Below are 23,468 nucleotides of genomic sequence, written 5' to 3'. Positions count from 1 at the left end.
ATGGCATTGGCATGTGTGGCTGGTAGTGCAATTGTGTCTCTAGTCTTTATAGATCATGCGACTGCTGATAGAAGTACCACAATGAGGTGTTAAGTGTGCAGGGATGTAGTGTCTGTTTAGATAAAACAAAATTACCCACAACTAATTAGACAGCACTTTGCAGTGCAAAGGAAAAATGACCTGAAACATACTGCAAACGGTACCCAAGAGTTTCTAAAGGCAACGAAACAGGATATTCTTCAGTGGCCAAGTTTGTCACCTGATCTAAGCTCAACAGAGCATGCTTGACCCACAGAGTGACCCAAAAACAAGCAGGACTGAAGATGGCAGTACTAAAGGTCTGCAGTGCATCTCAAGGGAAGAAACAGCATTTAGTAATGTCCATGCTCTCTAAACTCATTCACAAGTTGATTGATTGGTTTGGAATCCACTGTGATGGTGCATGGAGCCAAAATGGCAAAAAAAAAAGTGCCATTGCCCAAAACCATATGGAACTAACTGTATAGTGTTGCTTTTTTCCCTCCAACAAATCAGATTTTTCCCAGATGCAAATAATTTTATTAATTATCATCTGTTATTCAGGTAAAAATCTGATTGAGATTAAAGTCTTTTTTCAAGTGAGGCCGGACCAATTCAGACACATCAGGAAAAGTTGGGCATTTTGTTAACTATAAAAAATTTACAGATGCAACTGTTTTCCTGATCAGTTTGATCTGCGTTTTGCTTTGCTAATTAACATGTTAGCGCTTAAATAATAAATGAAAAGTATGCAGTTTTACACATGCACTAGATACACATTTGCAGCTCTGCTTCAGTGAAATTAAGGTTTTAAGCCTTACCTTGGCTGGCTAGTGTCGAGCGTAGCATCCCACTTTTTGACCAGATTTTAATCTGCCCATCTTCTCCAGCTAATTAGAAAAACAACCAGAATAGGCCTTAAAGACATCTTGATTAGATTCTCATTTTGATTTAAAAAGAAAAAAGGCTGATTAGATGAGTAGTTGTCAGATAACAGAGGAAATGAGTCCTAGTCATCTTTACCAGTGATAAGAGCAGTCCCGTCATAGTTCCATCTTCCAGCCAAAACAGCTCCTTTGTGCGCCTCAACACTCTTCTCAATGCGACCCATCTTTGAGGTTAAGTGGAACTTTCCTGCAACAAATTTACAAAAAAAACCCCCCACATAGATGGTGTAAAGCCATTCCACACACTAGGCCTGGGGTGATGTAGGCGTTTTCAGTTGTTTATAACTCAAATACAGAACTGAGCGTTGTAATTCACTCAGTAAAGTTTCATAAATCTGTGGAATTCTAGTTACTGTGTAACGGAAAACAAGTTTTACTGGTCAAGACAAAATAGTAAAAATATATAAATAAATACGTATTTTAATCAAAACACACAATAACTACCAATCCATCTCCTAACACACAAATACAGACAAATTTATATTCTCTCCAATCAAGTAAATTACAAACTTCTGGTATGAAGCAAATGAGTGAAACTAAAAAGGCTTCTGTCGGGTGAATTAGGGCAATTTTCTATGCGGTAGACACGAAAGGGTGATCAGCCATGGAGAGTTATTGAAGACGGTAGCCTACCATATACTTTGTGGCAGTGCATATTAAAAATTCTGAATGTTCTATGTAATTTCTGGTGACCTAAAACTGCAAATCAGCATGTGCAGTGCTCTCTCATTTCTAAATTTGGACATCCCAACAAAAGTAGATGTAACTGATCCAGCAGGTAGTCAGTTTAACAGGCACGTACAGCTGAATGACTCTCTTAAAAGAAAAGCACACTAGAAAGCCACATTCTACATTGGAAATGCTTAATTGTTTGTTTGCCTGTTATCTGGAAAGCCTCATTTTCTGATTTCTTATAAAAAAATATAATATATATAAATATTTTTAATAGGTATGAAATATTATACAAACTCCAATACCATGTGTGCTTGTAATTTAAAACGCTGAAACTGCTTAGCATCATACATTTGAAAAAAAAATCACAAATAAACTTGTAAAAGGGAAAGAAGGCCAACTAATCAAAAAAGGTTAGGAAATCCCAAAGATGCAAAGTCTTCAAAACTAATAAAATCCAAGTGGACTGTTTTCTCTTCAAGTATATCATACAATCTAATAGGAAATCCAACAAAGAATCCAGATTAAAAACTTTAATCTGGAGCAAAAGAAAGCTTTCAGTGCTTCAGTTAACATTGAAGTCAAAATAAATGAATAAAACTCTGTTTCTATTCCCATTGCAGGACCAATAACTTTTGCAATACTAATATTTTTAACCGTAACAAGACAAGAAGCAGAGGAAAGTTGCAAAATGGATCGTAACACTTTTCACTAGTCTCTGGTCTGCCAGAGAAAATTGCTGCTTCAGTTTGTGGGTGTGTTTATGCAACCCTACACTGCCATTAGTGTTGTGACCACACATTGCCCGCCATAACAGTACATCCATATTCTGTGTGTTGTATCTAACACAGGCCAAAGAAGAGACATGTACAGCAGATTCATGTCACACAAATTGTGTCACCAAGGGGTCGGTATTAGAAACCTACAAAACAAAAAATGAGTTTTAGAGTTTTAGATTTATACTGAAAGCTTCATAAAAAGAAGAATTCAGATGGACTCTACTGGATCCTACAAGTATCAAATTGGTAGAGATTATTTCCCTTAAATATAAATAACATGTCTTCTAAAAAAAAATATCAAAAATTAAGGAAGACATTGCCATCCTGTAGATAGCCAATTCTGTTACTTAATTTAATTTATTTATTTCATGAGAATGTCTTTAACTAATAAATGCATAGATATGACTAAAAACAGCAACTCCCACTGATTATATGAGTGAACTCTGAAATAAACCCTTTAGCATTCTGGTCAAATTTTAGAGAATACAAAGACTTGCCATCAGTGCTGGTAAGGACAAAGATTTCAGCCTGGGCCTGTTTCTTCACACCAACAGTTTTGGGGAACCAGTGAAAGTCAGTAGGATAAATTTCCTCTGGCAGTTTGACAATCAGACTGGTCTCACTGGTCAGCAGGTTCCACTTGAGAATCTGATGATCCTCACTGGACGAGTACAGCTCATCTGCTGTGGTCCAGCCAACGCAGCTCACAAGTTCTTTATGTGATCAGCTGTTAAGGAGTTATAGTAATGAACTGATTCTAAAACCATTTTTTGTGGTAACCTCTGCAATAAATTGGGTTTTCTGAAAAATGGACAGAGGTTAGAGCAACACAGTGATGGGAAATATTACCACTGCCTCAAATAGCACCACTAATAATTATGATTAAAAGTTTTGGAACTGTGTCACAGAATTACATGTGTTCCATAACTACAAAAAGGATATGTTTGGATTCCTTTAGGAGCGACGTTTTCAGTCTCATGGTGGATGTTCGTTCTGTTGATCACTAAACGAACAGAAAAATGTCAGAGACAGTAACGTACCTGTTATGTTAAAGCTCTCTATATAACACTGTTGTCAAACCAACACAAAAAATAATAGTACAGAAGACCTGAAGCATGGGTGTATACAGCTTACCCGTAAACTATGTAAAGCAGCCGTTTGCATTCTCCGTTAGCAGTAACGATGAAACAAACAAGCGTCCGCTGTTGCTACGGTACCTGCTACTGTTGCTAACGGAAGTCCTCAGTTATCCCCTGAGTCTCGTCTGTGACTTGAATGCTAACGTTAACTTGTTCTCTTGTTTAAAATGGACATCGTTTTCTCGTTGCCGAGTGTGCTAAGCGAGTGTCAGCAAAGCGTGCGTGTAATTTACTCTACTATGAAGCCCTATTAGAATACGCAAAAGTCTTATCTATCACCAATCAGCAATTTATGCCCCAACGTATAAAACCTGCATTTGTGTAGCCATTTAATCTGGGTCAAAAACAGCTTGAAAAACAAATTATCGCGAGAGTTGCATCTCCACTTCCTTGACAACGGAAATTTCGAAATATTTCTAAGTTCAAAAACGACATCTGTTAAATAAATGTATTTATGCAAGTCGTTAGAATCGGGATCAACCAACACTAACAACTGATCTATCGAGCTATATTTCCTCACTTATAAACTATTGCTCGGGGCAGGTCCTTTATCGTACTACAGACAACGGTTTGAAGACGTAGGAACAACATTACGCCTTTAATGAGAATAAACTTTAATAATATGAACACTTTGCTGTAAAAGCATTGCATGGCTTTTATTCCTTTTTGTTTGTTCTTTATAGTCATGTGAATGCGGTTTGTTTGGAGTGAGGCGGAGTTGGCTTCGTCCCCTTTTTTGAATTTCGTCCCCCCCCCCCCCTGCCCTTTGAACGTTCCATGGTGCCTTGCGTCAGTTTGTAACGAATTTGGTTCGACAGCGAGGTTTAGGCGCCATTTACAAGTTTGAGTTGTCAACTAAGGAGAGCGAGTCGGAGTGACACGGGAGTAAATTTTTTGGATTATATTTGCCAAACTTTGGATTGACGATTATTTTTTGCGTAATAGCGACTGTGGTCTGAAAGGAAGACTCTTGACAGATCGTGGTTATACTGTGGAAGGTACATGGAAGTATTTTAGCGGAAAGTAACGACTGGGTTCCGTCTACTTGCTGAAATGTATTACGTTTGAAGAGGGACTTAACAGTAACTGCAAGTTAAACTAAGGCTTGACGTTAGCTTCTGATTGAAAGCGAGCAGACCATTATCACACATACTAACAGAAATAATGAGACCTAATCACGTTTCGTCTTAACTTATATTAAGTGACACTCACTACTAATAGTGACATTTCCGACTTTCCGTTTAAGTAATGCTCGCGTTGCAAATAGCTCATAACCGGCGGGCTCTAATGTATTTACTCGTTTAACTTTAATACTAGGGTTAACAACTCCTTTCATTTCAGATAACACGTTGACGTTGGATAGGATTTGCGTTACATTTATGCCGACACTGCATTTGACTTTATAGAGCCCAGCAACTCATACCTTTTATAGTTTAAGTTAGCTATTATGTTAGCTTTAGCGTCGCAGCGATATTTCATTTCATATAGTTAGCCAATCACTTAGCAGAAGTAGTAGTAGTACAGCTAACTTAACGGTAACGTTAGCAAGTAAAAACAGCGTGGCAGAGTTTGCGCTGCCATTGCCAAGTTACTTATTTGGCAAACGTGAATGTAATTATAACGTTATGCTAACACGGGTAACGTTGCATTAGTTGTTTGAATGTGCGTACCAATTACCTAGCGAGTTAGGTTGGCTCGTCTACGCCTCCGCCCCAACAAAAACGTTGTGGGGATGAAAGTTAATATTAGTGTCGGTTTGAAACCTCGATCAATTTAGGACGTTGGGTCTTCACCACCAACTTCAGCCAAACTTCAGCCACATTAGCAGTGGCTGTGTAACGCAGGCTAGGCTAAGAGAGCTAAGGGGGAAAATAATTAGCCTATTTGCACATTAACTGAGTCGTTTTTCACTTGCTGTGACGTTAACCTTATTTTTGCTGCGTTATTTACCGCCTAGGTTCGCGAGGCAAAATAAAATGCGTGATATAGATGCCTACTAGAATTATTCTGTGAAAGGATGGGATTATTATTTTAATATAGATTATTTTAAAGACAAATGATGTTTAATTTTAAACTTAAAATAGATTGTTTATGTGCAGTCATCGGATTGGTGCTATCTCATTTTAACGTTTTCAGCAGGAGTAACTCGTGTTATGCTGGACTCATTGTTGTAACAGCAATGTTAAGATATGCAAAATATACCGATTAACAGTTAGCTGGGCGTCAATAGGATCTGACTGTGGTAATGATTAGAGGCTGACAGAGAAGCTGCGTGTAACCGACTAAAAGTGGAGTTGAGAGATTGACAGGCACAAAAACCACTCATGGATATTCCCTTTTTACCAATGACCCCTTCAGATTTCAAGTCATGCCATCTAAAACTGCAAAGAGCTCAACTGCCTCCGTCAAGCCAAGAGGGAAAGGGTCGCAGTCTGACTCCGAAGACGAGCTAGATGTACCCCCTCAAGAAACCAACTCCAATGGCCAAGAGGAGGCACCGCCGAAAACTGGCAAGTAACAAAGGGTGTTTTGGTGTCTGTGAATCTAAATAAGTTGTTCAGTCAAAGCCTTTGCGTGTATTGCTGTATTGGTAGGGGCCAATTGGCACAGCTGTAAAGCTTTTTTTTCTCTTCTTGCTTAAACAACACGGAGTTAGAATGGCTGATATATTTTTCACTAAAGTGCCAGTCATCAATAAAATGATTTTGGAGATGATTTTGATAACGCCGAGTGTACTTCTTCCCCGAATCTTCTCAGCAGACGAGGTAATTTATTTCGAAAAATAAGGTGCTTTGTGTAGTAGATCAGAGCGGTGTTTGACTTAATTCTCGTAAGCTTGATATTCACTGATTTGTATGCGAACCCTATAAGATGCACATAAGCAGTGGGTGATATCTGTATTTTGTAGAATATGTTGAAATGCTTCACTGGGTGTCTGGCTGCGAGGTTTTAATTGACAAACATCGACATCTTAGCTTGTTTATGCTTATGTGAGCACAATAGATTTTGGACAGGTCGTTGTGGCTTTGTGTGATGGCAACATAATCGTTTCTGCGTTACACATTATTATCACAAAACACCAGTTTTCCTGTTTCTGTTTGAGCACAGACAGGCATGAGTGAAAATGTGACGCTGATGGCTGAGATTTCCACTTTAGTTATTTGTCATCGACAATGTGGCGCATCTGAGTACGTACAAACGCTTCTGGTGGAGAGCGTTTGGATTATAATGTGGGTTCGTTCATAAGCGGCCATGGTCTCTTTCTTTTTTGGGGTTGGCTCTTGTTTGCAGAACAAAGAAAAATAACGCCTGTCAACTTTTCTTTCTGGAGTCGTACTTTGACTGCTCTTGTAACTTGGTGCGTGTGTTTTGTTTGTTTTTGTTTTTTGTGTGTGTGCGCGAGTATGCTTCTCTACCCCTCCCCCACGTACAACTGTCCCCCCCCCACCTGAAACGACTCGAACAGAAGAATAAAAGTTGTACTTTTTGTGTGCCACAGATTCGTCTCACGGGGAAGCTACCGAGACCGTTGATAATAGAAGTTTGGAGGAGATTGTCGGTAGCATCCCTCCACCTCCGCCCCCAGCAATGACCAATGAACCGGGCGCCCCTCGCCTGATGATAACACATTTAGTTAATCGAAACTTTAAATCATATGCAGGCGAGCAGATTCTGGGGCCTTTTCACAAGGTACGACCAAACATGGTTACACATGTAATCCCTGCCTGGGAAATACTCTTCTGATGTGTCACAGATTTAACATCACTTGTTGTGTATCCCACTCTTAATTTATTTTTTTTCCTGTTTAATTTCATATGATATAAACCCATAGATTTTTGCCTCGTGTAGTAGAAAAGAGAACATGTCACAGAATAATTTATCCTGCTATATTTTAGCATCATTGCCTTAAATAAAATCAAAGTGGAAAAAGTCAGACTCCTCCATTTTGATTTAGTGAGTCTATCTCACAAGAGGTAGTGATCTAGTGGGGTGCTAACTTCTCTTGAAAATTATGAGTTTCTGTAAACTTTCTCTTCATACCTTTTTATGTTTATTTGTTACTAAATAATTTATCTATGTTAAAAACAACTTTAACTACACTCACATGGAATATATTCAAATTTGCAGTCTTGCTGAAATAAAATGTTACTGTTTAACTCTACAGCATAGACTCTGTTTTTACATTATTAATTTTATTTATTTTTTTCTATTTTCTCTACCTTCTTCTTAGCGCTTTTCCTGCATCATTGGTCCAAATGGAAGTGGGAAGTCCAATGTGATAGACTCAATGCTCTTTGTGTTTGGATACAGAGCTCAAAAGATCAGATCGAAAAAGCTCTCAGTGCTGATTCACAGCTCTGATCAACACAAAGATGTGCAAAGCTGTACTGTGGAGGTGCACTTTCAAAAGATTATTGATAAGGTATATATGTGTATATCTATCTATCTATCTATCTATCTCTGTCACACAGATGCATGCTGCACTCACTCTGAATTAATAAATGGGTAGCCCAAATGCAGAAAGATGAGAAGAAATATTTTCTGAAGGATAGTGGTGTTTGTTGAATTAAAAAAATATTTTTTTTTCTGTTCTCTGTATAATATTGCTGCATAGTGATCACAACAGTGAGTAAACAAAGACTCAAATCAGTCATGAAAGTTACAGCTAACACCCACACATGCCATAGTCAGTTCATATTGTGCTAGAGTTGATCCCTCTATTTTTAAATATTTTTTTTTTAATTGCAGTTCAGTAATTAGCCTCTACTCATTTAACTGTACTGTGAAAAGTAAAAAAAAGTGGCTTTTGTATTGAGAGAGAACTTCAGTTGGGTGGATAAGATGACAGATTACACTGAAAATCGACTGAACTGTAGTTCAAAGAATTAAACACGTTTCTATATTTGATCTGCCACAGGGGGTGTGAGAAAGTGTTTTGCCTTGTGTACTCATAAATGTGTCTGAGCCTTTCTCTTTGCTTCATTAGCTCCAAGTAAATTCAAATCAAGTTGTTAAACTGATGGTCAAATTCTGTGTGCTATATCAGCTTTAAACTATTATCTAAAACAAAAACAAAAAATCAGAAGTAGTATAAACAACTTAAAGTTTTAGACTTTCTTCTAAAAGTACTTAATTTTCTGTTTTATGCTGTATTTTCACTGTCATTATTTTATCTAATAAACTGTTTTAATTCTCTTCATATGTTGCACTCTATACACTCCAGTATGTATAGGGTGTATTTGCATGTTACTCTGGCCAGCTTTATATACTTTTTAAAGAAGCCTTTTTTTCTTATTTTGTTTTTAATGTAGTGTGCTTTTTGCCCTAGCCATCCTAATGTATTTGTTAGTGTTATAAATGTTATAAATATTGCAATTTGCTGTGTGGAGCTGTTTGAATTTCTTCTTAACTGCTCTCTTCTAAGCTGCTCTCTGTCCTCTGCCCCTCCCCCATCAGCAAGGAGATGACTACGAAGTCATCCCCAACAGCAAGTTCTATGTTTCCAGGACTGCCAACAAAGACAATTCCTCAGCCTACCATATCAATGGCAAGAAAGCCACATTCAAAGAAGTGGGTGCCTTACTGCGAAGCCATGGTATTGACCTAGACCACAACAGATTTCTGATCTTACAGGTAAATTTTTTTTTATGCAATTTCCTCTTCCAGTTCTAGCTTTGCTTTTTGTTTTTTGTTTTAGTTTAGTTTTTTTCCCTGCTGTGACCATCCCATTTTGTAAGATTTCCTGCTCTCTGTTCTACCCATGTCTTAGTCCACTTTGAGTCAAAGTGTTTCATATAACTTAAACCATGACTGTCTTTGGGAATAACCTGTTGCACTGGATTTGGAAAATAGATGTGCCCTCTGCCAGCCCTTAGACTACTATAGCAGCGCATCATGGTTTGAAACAATGTGGAAAAGGTGCGAACCATAATTTGCTGCTTTAGGATTTTAAGGAAAAGATACAGTTTTATCCACACTTGGACCGGCATGTGAGTGGCTGTAGTTGGATAAGTCACTAAGATTTTCTTGTGGGGGGAATCTTTGAGGCTGACCCACCAGTGGGGACAGGTTAGCCCCCGCCCTCCCTTTCCCATGTACCTGCCACGCTTTAGCAGCACGTAAATATTGGCGTGTGAGAATAGACCCCAACCCCAATATTAGCAGTGCTGCTTCAGTGTGGCTGGATCAAACACCCTTCATTACCATGGCTTTATTATTGGTTCAACATGTTGTTTGTTTAGTTTTTTATGTATTTATTTCAATTTACCTCAACTGTGAATGGAATGCAGTCCTGAATATTTTTTTATTATTTTATTTGCATAATTTTACATTTTTATTTGTATTTTATTTAACTCTGTGTTGCTCTGACTTTTAAATCATTTCACTTGTTATACTTCTACTTCTCTTCTTCTTCTTCTTCTTATTACCTGTTGTTACTGATGAGCTCAGAGACATGTAGGATTGCAACTGAGTAAAGCAGAATAGCTGATAATAAAAAAAAAATTGTTTTCCCAGTTTTATTTATCCATTAAGTTTTTTTTAAGTGGGGTAGTTTCAGGTGAACACTTAAACCTGCTCTGCTCGACATTTTTGTATTTATGTGTGCATGTCCATTTCTACACTCCTTGGATGTCTCTTGTCAGTGATATGGCTGCATGACTATGGGAAGAGGCTTGAGTTTGTTTTCCAAGGTCACTTTTCCAGGCCTCTGGCAAAGGGAAAGCTGTCTATTTTGTGCACTGGTCAGAGCAGAGGATGACGTGGGATTTCCCCCTCCTTCCTCTAACTGGCTTCTCCTTTCTTTCATACCTAAAAAGTAATATATGAGCTGCTTTTTTCCCCCTAGACATAAATAAAAACCCAATTTGAGACTTAGTTTGTTTTTACTACAACTAGATCTAATTTTTGTTTGACTTGAAATTTCTTACCTGGCAATATTATTCTAGCCAGCCTATTTAAAATAAATAAATAAAAATGAACACATGTTCTGACAAATATAATTATACTGTAGAGTTGTCCCTAACTTTGGGCCAAGTAGTACATGTACAGTAATATGAAAATGTAACTGTGGTGTAGTTACCAGAAGTCAGAATTTGCATGTTTAGACCAGCATTTGTTTTTCAACCACCTTAAATTTGGATATGATAAATTTAGCATCTTTTAATGTGCGGTGATTGCTGTGAGGCAATGTTTTTATTTTAGCACGAGTATTTCTGAAGCGTGTTAAGCATGTGATTACAGAAATTAATCATTTAACAGATTTCATCTGTTTTTATTATTATTAATTTTTTTTTAGTCAGTTGTTAAGTAGTTGAATTTTAATTACACTCATTGTTTTCAGCTTCTTTGAGTAAAAGTAGTAAAAAAAAAAATACTCCTGATTTGTAACTTAAAAAATTATTATTATTATTTTGCACAGGATTTGTGTGTGTGTGTGTGTGGCAAACTAGTGTTAAGTCAAGTTTAGAGCCATAAGTTCAGCTGGCTACACCCTAATGGTTAAACATGTGGATAATTTAAAAAAAAAAAAAAAAAAAAAATCTTATTTTACAAATTATTATTACCCATTTCATTTTGGCTTTCTGTTAATGGGTGCAAGCAGTATTTTTGCCAATGTGCTATTGTGGACTTTGCCTAGGGTGAGGTGGAGCAGATTGCCATGATGAAGCCTAAAGGTCAGACAGAGCATGATGAGGGCATGCTGGAGTACCTGGAGGACATTATTGGCTCCTGCCGTCTCAAGGAACCCATCCAAACTCTGGCTCGCCGCATTGAGCTACTCAATGAGCAGAGGGGAGAGAAGGTGACAACTCAAATACTGTCTGCTCACACAGTTTAGCTAACCAACTTTCCTTCCTGTGTATGGACTACAATTGTTGAGCATCTATTCAGTAGTCTCATGAGGCTTTCTTATGTGTGTGTATATGTTTTGGGGTACTTTCAGTACACATGCCTGAGATGAAAATGATGCACTGACAGGAAACTATGAAGCATACAGTAGATTTAATAATTGGGTTTTATTGAAAATTATTTTTCTGTTGATTGTACTGTGTTACCATGTTGACAAGCTTTTTTTCTTTCTTTTTTTCCCTTAAAGTTATTATTTGAATATTTTTTTTATACTATGCAAGTAACTAAGTTTTATCACCAGACATAAAATACTGCTATATTTTGTTTACCCAAGCTAAACAGAGTAAAGATGGTGGAAAAAGAGAAGAATGCTTTGGAGGGAGAAAAGAACAAAGCTGTGGAGTTCCTCACCCTGGAAAATGACATCTTCAAACACAAGTGTCAGCTCTGTCAGTATTACACGTGAGTACACCAGTACCACCTCTGTTTTGTACATGGAAAAATTTCATCAATAAAAATAAAAATGCAGACCCAGCAGTTGTACAGAAAAGACTTCTCCATTTCAAATACTCAAAAGAACAGCTGGGCATGTTTCTCTGCTGTCAAACATCATAGTCTTTTGCTTTCCATGTAAATGATAAAGTTTTATCAGACTTTTTTTTTCCCCCCTTTTTTTCCTTCTCCCTCTCTCTGATTTCTCTTTGTCATTAGTCATGATCTGCAGAAACGTGTGGTTGATAAAGAGCAGGAAAAGCAAAAGATCTCGGAGGACACAAAGGAGCTCACTGAGAAAAATGCCAAGTTATCAGAAGAGATGGAGAAAATGAACCAAGAACTCAAAAATGTGGAAAAGTGAGGCATTTGCATTTCTTCTCCTTCTGTTAACCAATGTAACTTTTACCACATTACTCAGTTTTTTTTATGACTTAGTAACATTTTGTATTTGTTTGTTTTATTAATTTTATTATTTATTTATTTTTCTTGGTTGCTTAAGCATCTCTTATCTGGAAGGTGTATCAAGTGTAACAAACACGGGTCTAATTTATTTACACACAAAAAATGTTTACACAAAGAAGCGTATGTGCTTGAAATTTATATATGCAATAATTTTCATAATTTTCGGGTTGGTGACCATAGATAATTTTTAAACTGACAAATCATCTCTAAAATAAATAATGTGCAGGAACTGAAAACTGGAAGAACATTAATGATAAGTCTACTGTATTATATATATATATATATATATATATATATATATATATATATATATATATATATATATATATATATATATATATATATATATATATATATATATATATATATATATATATATACATACATGTGCTTAATGTATATATTTTGTATATTTTTTTTTCAGATTTTCACAGTTTATATAATATTTCAGTAGATGGACTTGAATGTACCCAGTAAAAATGCTATTCCTCCACCAGGAAACAAAATAAGCTCAACAAGTACATTGAAACCCAGAAGGAGAAGTTCACCCAGCTGGATTTGCAGGATGTTGAAGTGCGTGAGAAGATTAAACACTCAAAGAGCAAGAACAAGAAACTGCAGAAGCAGCTGGAGAAGGACAAAGAAAAGGTGTGTTGGACTTTAAATTGCAGACAACTTTTACACAATTGTTTCAGAGTAATTAGAGCCACTCTGATAATCACAGTGGGCATTCACATGTGATTCAGAGGTACAGACACACAATCTGTCAGTATGGTGTAGTTTTGTCCCTTTTTTATTTAATGGATATTTAGTATACAAATCCATCTGCAAATACAAGGTTACACAAAGTAACCAGTGGCATGGTTACCCTATTAGTTACTGTATTTAATTTGTATGAAGGCCAAGACAGAAACGTGGGCACTAAAAATACGTTTTCTTTTGCTTGTCAATAAACACCATGGCTACTGTTTTGAAGCAGAGAGAGGAAAAAATGTTTTTAACCCTTTTACAGCAACTTACTTAAAATAAATATATGACAGAAACTACATTTGAGCATTTTTGTTCAGTGTTTCATTTACTAAAATCATTTGTAGTCTGAGAAGTTTTCCACCGAGTACACACAGCTTCATGTTTTACAGTTGTCAGCAGTGTTGTTTTAAACTTGGGCTTACAGAGTGATTACCAATCATACTAAACGCAAAATATAAAACTAACCTTAGTTTGTATATTTTAATAATTTTTTTTTATTTTTATGTTGTTGTTTTTTTTCTGTCATCTTTTAAGGATGATACATATTTGTGTGAACAGAACAAAGTGAAGTCTGACTGCTGGCAGAGGATGTATGACAGCCATAGTAACACAAAGCAAAACTTTCTATATTGAAACTTAGTACACAAGTGTTTGAATGTTGCTGACACATTTTTAGTCTTAAGCACAAATGCCATATGATACTGAAAGATAATTTTGTATCCAAGTGTATAGGGGCTTTGCTTTAATTTTTTTTATATATATGTGTGTGTGTCTTCTTACTTAAGTCAAGTTTCTGTATTTTATAAATTAACTGACATTATTCACAGGAAAAAAATAAAGCCCTATATGAGTCCGGAAGGGCTATCTGTCTTAAAGTAGCCACTAGGGGGCTGTGAAGTAGCACAAGTTGATAGTGTGTGTGCTCTGTTTCACAGTTTGCGGTTGTCCTGTCACTTAGACTCACGTTTTTTTGTTGCTTAAACACGATCTTAAGAGTTTTTTTAACAGTAACCAAGAGTTGTCTCATGACTGTCAGAATATTCTCATTTCCCTCTGCTCTAAAAGCCAATCTGCTCCACCTACAATGGCTGTGCTCTGGAAACATCTTGGTCAGAGGGGGAGCTGGGCAGAGGCAGGCAGACCTCTGGGGAGCAGTGTTCTGCTGTATGGTAGTCAACTATGGCCTGGCTTGTGTAACGCTCCCAGCAGCTACATTCACATTTCACCCGCAGTTAACCCTACAAAACATAGACTATACACACACGCACCACTCCTTGGCTTGTTTCAGCCCTGCCAAGTGGCAGATTGTTGTGCCAGTCTTAACCAGAGCTTGCTCAGTCCTGAATATGTGTTTATAGTTGATTACAGTTGTGTGTTTTGGCCTGTGTCTGGATGCGTAGCACAGTTTCTTTGTAACTGTCGCTGTCAAAAAAACCCAAAACAACAAACTTACACCTCCTATCTCCCACACTCTTCTCTTGTTTTATCTTTTCTAATTTAGGAAGTAAACGGCTGTTTCTCTGTGGGTGGTAGAAGTGTGTACTACTGATGTTGTCAAGTTAACCCGGAGGGAGGGAGGGAATGTAGCAACTGTTGCTTAGATTTTGGAGTTGGACACATCTCATATGTTTTTGCACATTGTCCTGTCTGGCTCATCTTTCAGCTGGAGGAAGTGCGTGGTATACCAGCCAGCAGTGAAAAGGCCATCTCTGAGGCAACAGCTCGCAAAGAAGAACTGGAGCAGCAGAAGGTGAAAGAAGAAGAAAAACTTAAAGATGTGATGGAGAGTTTGAAGGAAGAGACCAGCGGCTTGCAGCAGGACAAAGAGGTATGTGTATACATCATGGTTTTTGTTGTGTGCTCACTGAAACTTTGTTTGTTTTAAAAACAAAACAATCTTCTTGTATAATCCAGAAAAAAGAAAAGGAGCTCATGGAGCTCAACAAGGCTGTAAATGAGACCCGTTCTCGTATGGACCTCGCTCAGTCGGAGCTTGACATCTACCTTAGCCGCCACAACACAGCTCTGACACAGCTCAACACAGCCAAGCAGACACTGCAGACGACCTCTGACACACTGCGGGAGCGCCGTGCCGCCATCAAAGACCTGGAGGTCAAAATACCTGAAAGGGAACAGGATCTAAAGAAGGTAGAACCAAACATCAGCACTGTCAGTTAGATAACATTTTGTGGATAATTTGTGTTACAGCCATCATGTGTTTTGAGTTTTTGCCTTCTGGTTCTCTGCAGGATGAGAAAGAGTTGGAGCAGCTGATGAAGACTGATAATGAGGCAAGGGAGGTGGTGAGGGAATTGAGGCAGAAAGTAGATGAAGCCAAGAGCTCCCTGTCCTCGAACCGCAGTCGTGGAAAAGTCCTGGATGCCCTCATGCAGCAGAAGAAAAGTGGCAGAATCCCCGGCATCTATGGACGATTGGTAAAGAAAATACAAAAATTGCAGAACTCCAGAACTTTCCTTTGCTTGTTTCTATTGATTGATGATTCTAAATATATTTATGCCTGTAGGGAGATCTGGGAGCCATAGATGAGAAGTATGATGTGGCCATTTCATCTAGCTGTGGTGCTCTAGACAACATTGTAGTTGATACCATTGACACGGCTCAGAAATGCGTCACATTCCTAAAAGAACAGAACATTGGGGTTGCTACCTTCATTGGTCTTGACAAGGTAAATATGAAAGATTTAAACAACTTCAGTCAGGCGAAATATAATTTTTTAAGTCTTAACGACTTTAGTTATATTTTCTGTGAAATATTGTGCCTTCAGATGGCCTCCATATCTTGCTGCTCCTTCTCATTCATCTTAACTTCCTTTGCACAGATGAAAGTATGGGAGAAGAGCATGGCTTCCATTCGCACCCCAGACGACAGCCCTCGTCTTTTTGACATGGTGCGAGTGAACGATGACAGTGTACGACCAGCTTTCTACTTTGCCCTGAGGGACACGCTGGTGGCCCAAAACTTGGAGCAGGCCACAAGGATAGCCTACCAAAAAGACAAACGCTGGAGAGTGGTCACCCTGAAGGGAGAGATAATAGAGATGGCTGGTGGGTGATTTATCTTTTCTGTCTATCTTGCTCGCATTAAAAAATATATATACTTATGACCCTCTCAATCAGATCATTTGGTTAAAGTTTTTAAAAAGCTTGAATAATTTTCCGATGTTTCACAGGAACCATGACTGGAGGAGGAAGAGTCATGAAGGGCAGAATGGGCTCTTCTATTGGCACTGAAGTCTCCCAGGTGGAGGTAAGTTGTTTGAAGCTATAATGTTTAATACAACTTGTATTTTAATTGAACATAGCATACGCATACATGATCTTTGCCTCTGCAACCAAATGGTCCACAGATACATCTGGACTAGGAGAGCAGATGGTGCCTAAGCTTTTCAGTACTAGTTGCACAAGTATCAATAATAATGGGCACCACAAAATGCAATGTGAGAATTCAATAAACATTTAAAAGTGTGTGAAACTCTCTCTTGGTTTTGAACTAACTGGTCATTAAAGTGAAACATTATCTTTGAGTCCATTTTTAGTCACCAGACTACTGTATCTGTCGGACTGTCTGTTTAGTGTTTATTGCAAACCACAACTGCAGAGAAAAACTGCAAGACAGGAGCTTGGAGTTCTTAGTTATTCACTCTGAAAGGTCTCCTTTCAGAGTGAATAACTATTCCTTAATCCACATGAGTGATGTGAACTTTTAAAATAATAATTCTTGCCATGAGATTTTACTTTATACACATTTCCCAGGAGTGATGGATAGTAGAAAACATAATCACAGCTAAGCATTTGTGTATAGGACATGATGATTTTCATTTGTTTTCTGCAGCTTGACCGCATGGAGAGCAAGCTAAATGAGAAAGTGTCGAAGCTGCAGGGATGCCAAGAGAGAAAGCTGCAGCTAGAAGAGAACATCCAGCGCCTGCGGCCACAGCTCCGGGACATGAAGAACACCTTGGAAAAATACACCAACAGCATGACTGTACATGATTTTCATTCATTCTGCTTCTCTCACTCATTTGGCTGTGTTTTTGATGTAATTAATAACCCCTGCTATTAGTAAGCCATCAAATAGGACAGTTTTGACTGATTAAAACATTTTTTTGTATTTGCAAATCTGAATTATTTCTTTTTCCTTGCTTCTTTCAGAGTTTAGCTGACCAAGAGACTCACTTGAAACTTCAGATCAAGGAACTTGAAGCCAATGTGCTGGCAGCTGCCCCAGACAAGGCCAAACAGAAACAGATGGAGAAGAGCCTGGAGGCCTTCAAACAAGGTAATGTCCTGTAAACACTAAAGAGAAATACTGTTGTTAATCATTTAAATATGGTAATGTTCACTCTCTTGAGATGTTTAAAAATATATATATAATCACTTGGTAGTGTAATTTTGTTTTAAAAAAATCTTGTCACATTATTGCTCTTAATAACCAGATTAGCCTTTGTGTATACATGAATTTAATTCTTGAATCCTTCTAAATCTATCAATACAAATATCTTTGTCTTGTTTTTTTCTCCTATATGCTGTTCCTGTTTGTTCAATCAGACTATGAGGCAGCATCCAGTAAGGCTGGGAAGGTGGAAAATGAGGTGAAAAGGCTCCACAATCTGATTGTAGACATCAACAGCCACAAGCTTAAAGCTCAGCAGGACAAGCTTGACAAGATCAACAAGGAGCTAGATGAGTGCTCCTCTACCATAACCAAAGCCCAAGTGGCCATAAAGACAGCTGGCCGGTGAGGAAATGATGCTTGTTTAAACTCATTTACATGTGCATCCACTGATCGTAGACGAGTGGCTACTGGTGAAATCACTGTGAAGCCTGTTATTTATAATTCTGACATGTGTATGAGTCTCTGCTCGTACATAACAGGTTAAATACCTAACTTATACAAAGAACATAAAAGTTATCTGTACCTGGTATCATGCCCCTCAGTAATATTACAATATGCAGGAATATTCTGAATTATCCATGCAGCTGGACAGATGGTTGATTCCATGAAAAGTCATTCAGTACCTCCCACCTGAGCCCCTCAAAATCAGGTGGTTGTTTTTTTGATTTGGTTTTTTTTACAGGAACATTATTATAATAAATAGTGAAAATTTTCAGAGTTAGGAGTGTGCAGAATACACAGGAATGGGTTGAAATTTTGGCACTTTTTGAGCCTCTATGACTTTATAAGTACCACAGATGGCCACATGACATTTTGAGGGCTGAAGGCTGCCACCAAAATTTTACCAAAATGCTGCCTGATGGACTATGAAAGTTACAGGGCATAACTTTCATAGTATAAAAGTGTTTTTGTTTTGTTTTTTTGCATGGCTTCATGGAAGTTTTTGTATTGAATCAGCTGCTTCTGAGAGACTGGGAAATATTTTTTTTTAAAAGTGAGCTATCTCTCACTTTTATCTAAAGAGGGGACACCCTATAGTGTTTGTTTTTCCTTTGTTCTTTTTTTTTCTTACGAATATTCAATACTAATATCACATGTAAGTAGCATTGGGTTTCTGTCACTAAATTCCTGTCTCCTGTTGTTGTCATTGGTTTCTTTGAATTAATCAGTGTTGTGGCAGTGGTGAGTGTGTTGGATGTCTAGTCTTTGGTGTCTGTGGCTGGAACATTAAGATTGATCATGTAGGCAGGACAGCCTGGCAGTGCGCTGTAGCAAAAACACACACTTGGTCTGTGTGTGATGTGGTTTGTCTGGCATGACAAGCTGTTGAGTCGATTACGAACAAAGTGGGAGCTTATGAACTGACACACGGAAGCAGGTCTGAAAGCCAAAAACATTTACTTAGACAAATGAACCTACCACCACAGTTACACACGTTGTGTATGAAAGAGATTTTAATCTTTTAGAAGCCGTTGTGACTGCAGTTTAAGTGAATCTGTGTTTGGGTAGCACTGTATCTAACCACAGTAGATTTTATTCTAAGATCCGAGCCAAGTTTCTAACCTTGAAGTTCACTCTGTAATATGCAAAGTATGAGATTTGACTGTACACACGCGCCATATTAATGTGATTGACGGCCTCAGAGTGCAGCAGTGCAGGGATTACTGTTGTTTTAACAAGTAGTATTTATGAGCCGTGTCAAATCACTTTTTTGTTCTTTTTTCCTCTTTTTTTTTTTTTTTTTTTTCCCTCACGGCACAAAAAGAATAGTCAGGTAGGACACCTGGGATATACATTTGCCTTTTAAAACGAGTTGCAAGTGTTTTGTCTGACAGTAGTTCATTACCAGACAATAACTATAATACACTTTTTTTATTATTAGGTTTTTTTTAAATACTGTTGACGACAAACTAATAAGGAGGGAGATAATGTGGATAAAATGTTAAGTTACTTTGGTTGTGTCAGTTTGTGTACTTAGTGGGAGTTTTTTTGTTTGGTTTTTTTGTGCTTCAGGATTTATTTGATTTGTTTGATATTTATTTGCACATACGTACAGTTGTGTTTCAGGCTTTGAATTGCTTCCAGAATGGCGCTGACCGTTACTTCAGTTGTCTTAACGCATCCTGTGTAGGCGGATGAAGCTGCTGCTCTAACATATTGATCAATTTACAGCTGGCCTCCTGTGCAGGCAGGATGATTACAGGCATTCTGTAATGTTTTTGATCCACTACTGATCATCAGCAGTAATCTTTCTAATATCATGTGTCTGTCACCAACTCTGACTGTTGCCGTTTCCTCTGTAGCAACCTGAAGAAGTTTGAGGAGAGTGTGGCTTGTGTGCAGCGTGAGCTGGAGGAGAATGAGAAGTCAATAGCTGAACTCACAGAACAGCTGAAGAAACTGGAAGACGAGGCTGGAGAGATCATGAAAGACTGTCAGGAGGCTGAGGTTGGAACTTTTCATCCACTTTGGTTGTTTTATTTTTCTTCACAGGAAAAAAAAAAGAGAAAAAGATTTATTTATTTATTTTATTTTTTTTGCACTGATTTATTCTCAGAAAGATTTTACATTTTAGCAAGTTGTTTTAAAACATTGCTGTCCCACTTGCATTTTGTAAGAAAAAAAATGAACGTGTGAAGGACTGATGTTAGTTGTTTTTTCTGTTTCTTCCAGGCTGCATTGCCAGATGTGCAGGAGCAGTATCAGGGGGTGCTGAAGGAGATAAAGGTGCTGCAGCAGCAGGAGCACGCTCTGCAGGAGGAGTCCCTAGGCGTCCGGCTCCGCATCGAGCAGATCGAGGCCACCATCACCGAACACAATAACAAAATCAAACACTGGCAGAAAGAGGTGGGAGAGGAAAGGTGTTGCTGTGAATTGATGTACTACTATAGTTTTATTCTTGTAACAATAACATTAATGAAGATTTACTCAGCAAACTTAAAGCAAGGGACAAAAATAGTCCAGTGATAACAGACACACTTTGTTTTATATTGATACTTTTTTCATTTTCTAATTGTGAATGCTTTAATCATATCTGAGGCTCTTTGATTTGTATCTCTGTTTGCTCTACAGGATGATGGTGTAAAATAGTAAAAACTATTGTTTCTATTCCACAGGCCTCCAAGCTGTCCCTTCATACCATTGAGGACAAGCCAGCAGAGGAACTCCCTGTGCTCACTCCGGCTGAACTCGATGAAATCTCAGATCCCAACATCATTATCAACAAGATGATCACATTAGAGACCCAGTGTGCTCAGATGAAGCCCAACCTCGGGGCCATCGCAGAGTACAAGAAGAAGGTATGCACAGACGCGACAGGCAGCCTGCTACCTAACAATTCGCCGTTGCTGAAACTCACAGTGACTGTTGTTAATACTGCTGTTTTATTTGATGTTTTTTCTGGATCTGTTGGCTCATCTAATGCTGGTTCAGCCAATGTGTGGAGCATGTTTAGTGGTACTCTCTTGGTCCATTTATAGCTTTATTTTAAGCAGCTCTGTTTAGAATTTATAAAAACGGAAATGAGCTCACAGCCTAATTTTAATGTCAATCTGCGTGTGCGTGTTTGTGTTCTCAGGAGGAGCTTTACTTGCAGCGTGTCGCCCAGCTTGATGAGATCACTACAGAGAGGGACAAATTCAAACGTGGCTACGAGGACCTGCGCAAACAGCGCCTCAATGAGTTCATGACTGGATTCAACATGATCACAAACAAGCTGAAGGAAAACTACCAGATGCTTACACTGGGTGGTGATGCAGAGCTGGAGCTCGTGGACAGTTTGGACCCCTTCTCTGAGGGCATCATGTTCAGGTAAAGCATGAGTGACTGTAGGTGATCACTGCGAGGTCATCAGTGCAGAGATTTCATCGCTTGCTTTTGAATCAATTTAGTTTTTTCATTAATGTCGAGGACATCTGATAGAAAAACCAAACACTTGTTTACATCCCAACAATCCAAATAAACTAAAAACCAAACTAAATCCTGCCTGCTTTGAATTAAACAAATATTCAGGCCAACTTATTGTAAAAATCTAAATTCTTTAACACAAAAAAAAGCTCTCAGACCCTTTGAGAGATCTAGTTTGTCCTTCAGTTTGTCTTTCACATTAGAGGGATAAAAATAATTTCTTATTCTCCTTTTTCCAAATGCAGTAATCTTTTTGGCATTTAAAAGTCTGAGATTCATTCATTTCATTATAATTATGTTCCTCAGATTTTGTAGAACTGGCTTTATGATTTTTCTTACGTCACTCTGACCTCTTCCTAAAATGTTCTGAACTTTCTGCCAAGCACAGTGAAACTGTTCTTTTAGTGTACGTCTGTTTTCTTCTATCATTAAAACTGATCCCGAATCTTCCTCTTAACATTTACAGGACTCAAATGAAGGATACTGTTGGTAAAAACAAGTAACAGTACTGAACAACACACATCACTAATGCCCTGACCTGCACATGGTCAGGTGTAAGCATGTGATGTACTTTTACTCATGAAGTTTAAAATAGCAGTTACAGCTGTGTGCAGCTGTTGGACTGTGTTAAGCATTGTTTGCTATCAGCCATCTTGTTTGCTGAAATGTGTGAGCTCGAGCACTGAGATATGGAGTGTGTTCAATTTCTGGAGATGATGAATTACACACAGCGTCTTTCTAAGATCTCACACAGTCGAAACATGAGTATTTTTTGTTTTGTTTTTTTGGTGATGATGCAATTGCTTGACAAACAAACTTTTTTTTTTTTTTTTTAGTGTTCGTCCTCCCAAGAAAAGCTGGAAGAAGATCTTTAACCTGTCGGGAGGAGAAAAGACCCTCAGCTCCTTGGCTCTGGTGTTTGCGCTACACCACTATAAGCCCACACCACTCTATTTCATGGACGAGATTGATGCTGCTCTTGATTTCAAGAACGTCTCCATTGTGGCCTGTTACATTTATGTGAGTATGGAGCGGTTGATTCTGTTAATGCCTCAAACATTCACCCTTTTGAGTAGTAGTGCTACTTTAAAAAGCAGCAAGGTAAGTGTCATTTTGTCTTAAACTTCAGAGGGATACCTTCTACGGAATATGGTCTAAATGGACAGACTATGTCAAGCATATGAGGTGTGATTTTGTATATGATGCTACAACCCTGAGTACTACGTAAACCTACCTGCCCTGCTGCCTCCTAACCCTAGTTTTTTGTTTTCTTCTTTTCTTTTCTCTTCTTTTTCTGTCTTCTTTATTTTTCAATTATAAGTTAAAATGTGACAGCAAAGAAAGTGTAAAAAGGCAAACTACTGTTATGTTCAACAGCTGTCCCAATAATAATAATAATAATAATAATAATAATAAAAAGCAGCAAGGTGGTGTAAAACTAAAGGAAACTTATTTTTCTTTCAGGAGCAAACAAAGAACGCACAGTTCATCATCATTTCCCTGAGGAACAACATGTTCGAGATCGCTGATCGTCTCATTGGCATCTACAAAACTAACAACACCACCAAGAGTGTGGGAATCAACCCAAAGACCATCGTCTTTAAAGAGCACGACGCCATCACTGCCTAAACCCAAGAACCCCGTTTGCTCTTCTACTTTACCTTTCACACATCATGTAAATATTGTGTTCTTTATGATGAAATGCTGCTATTTTTATTTTCTCATATGTGCTGACAAATGTTTTGCATTTGTTACAGCAGCTGTCTGTGTGTAAAATCTGAGATGTACTATTAAAATTAAATCCTTTTTATATTAAATGTGTAGTTAAATGTCTTTACAGTGATACTGGAGTTTTGCTGGTTCAGCCAACAGTGTAGGGAGTTTGAATACCTGAGCAAGCTTTTCCCTTTGCAACTTAAACTGCAGATATATTTGACGCTACTGGCTCGGTAAAGGGAGCTCACTTAATAATCATTCTCATTGCAGCACAAAATGTTTCATCTCACCTTTGGAAAAACTGAACACGACACAAG

The 23,468-nt window shown here is 38.0% G+C and overlaps 2 protein-coding genes across 5 annotated transcripts in view; one reads left to right on the top strand and one right to left on the bottom strand.

Annotated features, from left to right (window-relative positions):
• ift80 (intraflagellar transport 80 homolog (Chlamydomonas)) overlaps window positions 1–3,910 on the bottom strand; it is a 40,766-nt gene extending 36,856 nt beyond the window's left edge. For 2 of the 3 annotated variants that reach the window (XM_087851017.1, XM_087851015.1), the window contains exons 1-5: window positions 3,551–3,910; window positions 3,361–3,419; window positions 2,914–3,137; window positions 1,042–1,152; window positions 840–908 (exon numbers count right to left, since the gene is read on the bottom strand). In XM_087851017.1, coding sequence (XP_087707143.1) covers window positions 840–908; window positions 1,042–1,152; window positions 2,914–3,137; window positions 3,361–3,395 — 439 coding nt within the window. In that variant the 5' untranslated portion in view covers window positions 3,396–3,419; window positions 3,551–3,910. Of the gene's footprint in view, window positions 1–839; window positions 909–1,041; window positions 2,560–2,913; window positions 3,138–3,360; window positions 3,420–3,550 lie in introns of those variants that run through there. The other variant, XM_087851018.1, reaches the window with a different exon arrangement.
• A 455-nt stretch (window positions 3,911–4,365) lies between these two features.
• smc4 (structural maintenance of chromosomes 4) lies at window positions 4,366–23,252 on the top strand. 2 transcript variants are annotated; one of them, XM_006795323.3, is made up of 24 exons: window positions 4,366–4,553; window positions 5,914–6,065; window positions 7,055–7,245; window positions 7,787–7,978; window positions 9,013–9,189; window positions 11,195–11,359; window positions 11,741–11,868; window positions 12,118–12,258; window positions 12,861–13,011; window positions 14,777–14,941; window positions 15,028–15,261; window positions 15,363–15,548; window positions 15,638–15,799; window positions 15,953–16,178; window positions 16,304–16,380; window positions 16,966–17,118; window positions 17,286–17,412; window positions 17,682–17,871; window positions 19,833–19,977; window positions 20,203–20,376; window positions 20,646–20,828; window positions 21,107–21,339; window positions 22,272–22,455; window positions 22,900–23,252. In XM_006795323.3, the coding sequence occupies exons 2-24, from the start codon at window positions 5,924–5,926 to the stop codon at window positions 23,062–23,064; spliced, it is 3,891 nt and encodes a 1,296-aa protein (XP_006795386.1). In that variant the 5' UTR covers window positions 4,366–4,553; window positions 5,914–5,923; the 3' UTR covers window positions 23,065–23,252. The 2 variants fall into 2 exon arrangements, with proteins under 2 accessions (XP_006795386.1, XP_006795387.1); XM_006795324.3 differs by lacking the exon at window positions 4,366–4,553 and having other exon boundaries at window positions 5,302–6,065.
• Window positions 23,253–23,468: the final 216 nt, after the last annotated feature.

The sequence above is a fragment of the Neolamprologus brichardi genome, chromosome 14 (assembly GCF_056152115.1).
Source record: "Neolamprologus brichardi isolate AB-2024 chromosome 14, ASM5615211v1, whole genome shotgun sequence".
In the NCBI taxonomy this organism is placed as follows: Eukaryota; Metazoa; Chordata; class Actinopteri; order Cichliformes; family Cichlidae; genus Neolamprologus; species Neolamprologus brichardi.
Note: the sequence above shows the minus strand (reverse complement) of the source record. Positions and strands in the feature narration are given on the sequence as shown.

Coding starts and splice junctions, on each gene's coding strand:
- smc4 (XM_006795323.3), top strand. CDS start 5,924: ATGCCATCTAAAACTGCAAAGAGCTCAACTGCCTCCGTCAAGCCAAGA. Junction 11,360..11,740: donor ATGAGCAGAGGGGAGAGAAG/GTGACAACTCAA, acceptor TGTTTACCCAAG/CTAAACAGAGTAAAGATGGT. Junction 16,381..16,965: donor CTGAAGTCTCCCAGGTGGAG/GTAAGTTGTTTG, acceptor TGTTTTCTGCAG/CTTGACCGCATGGAGAGCAA.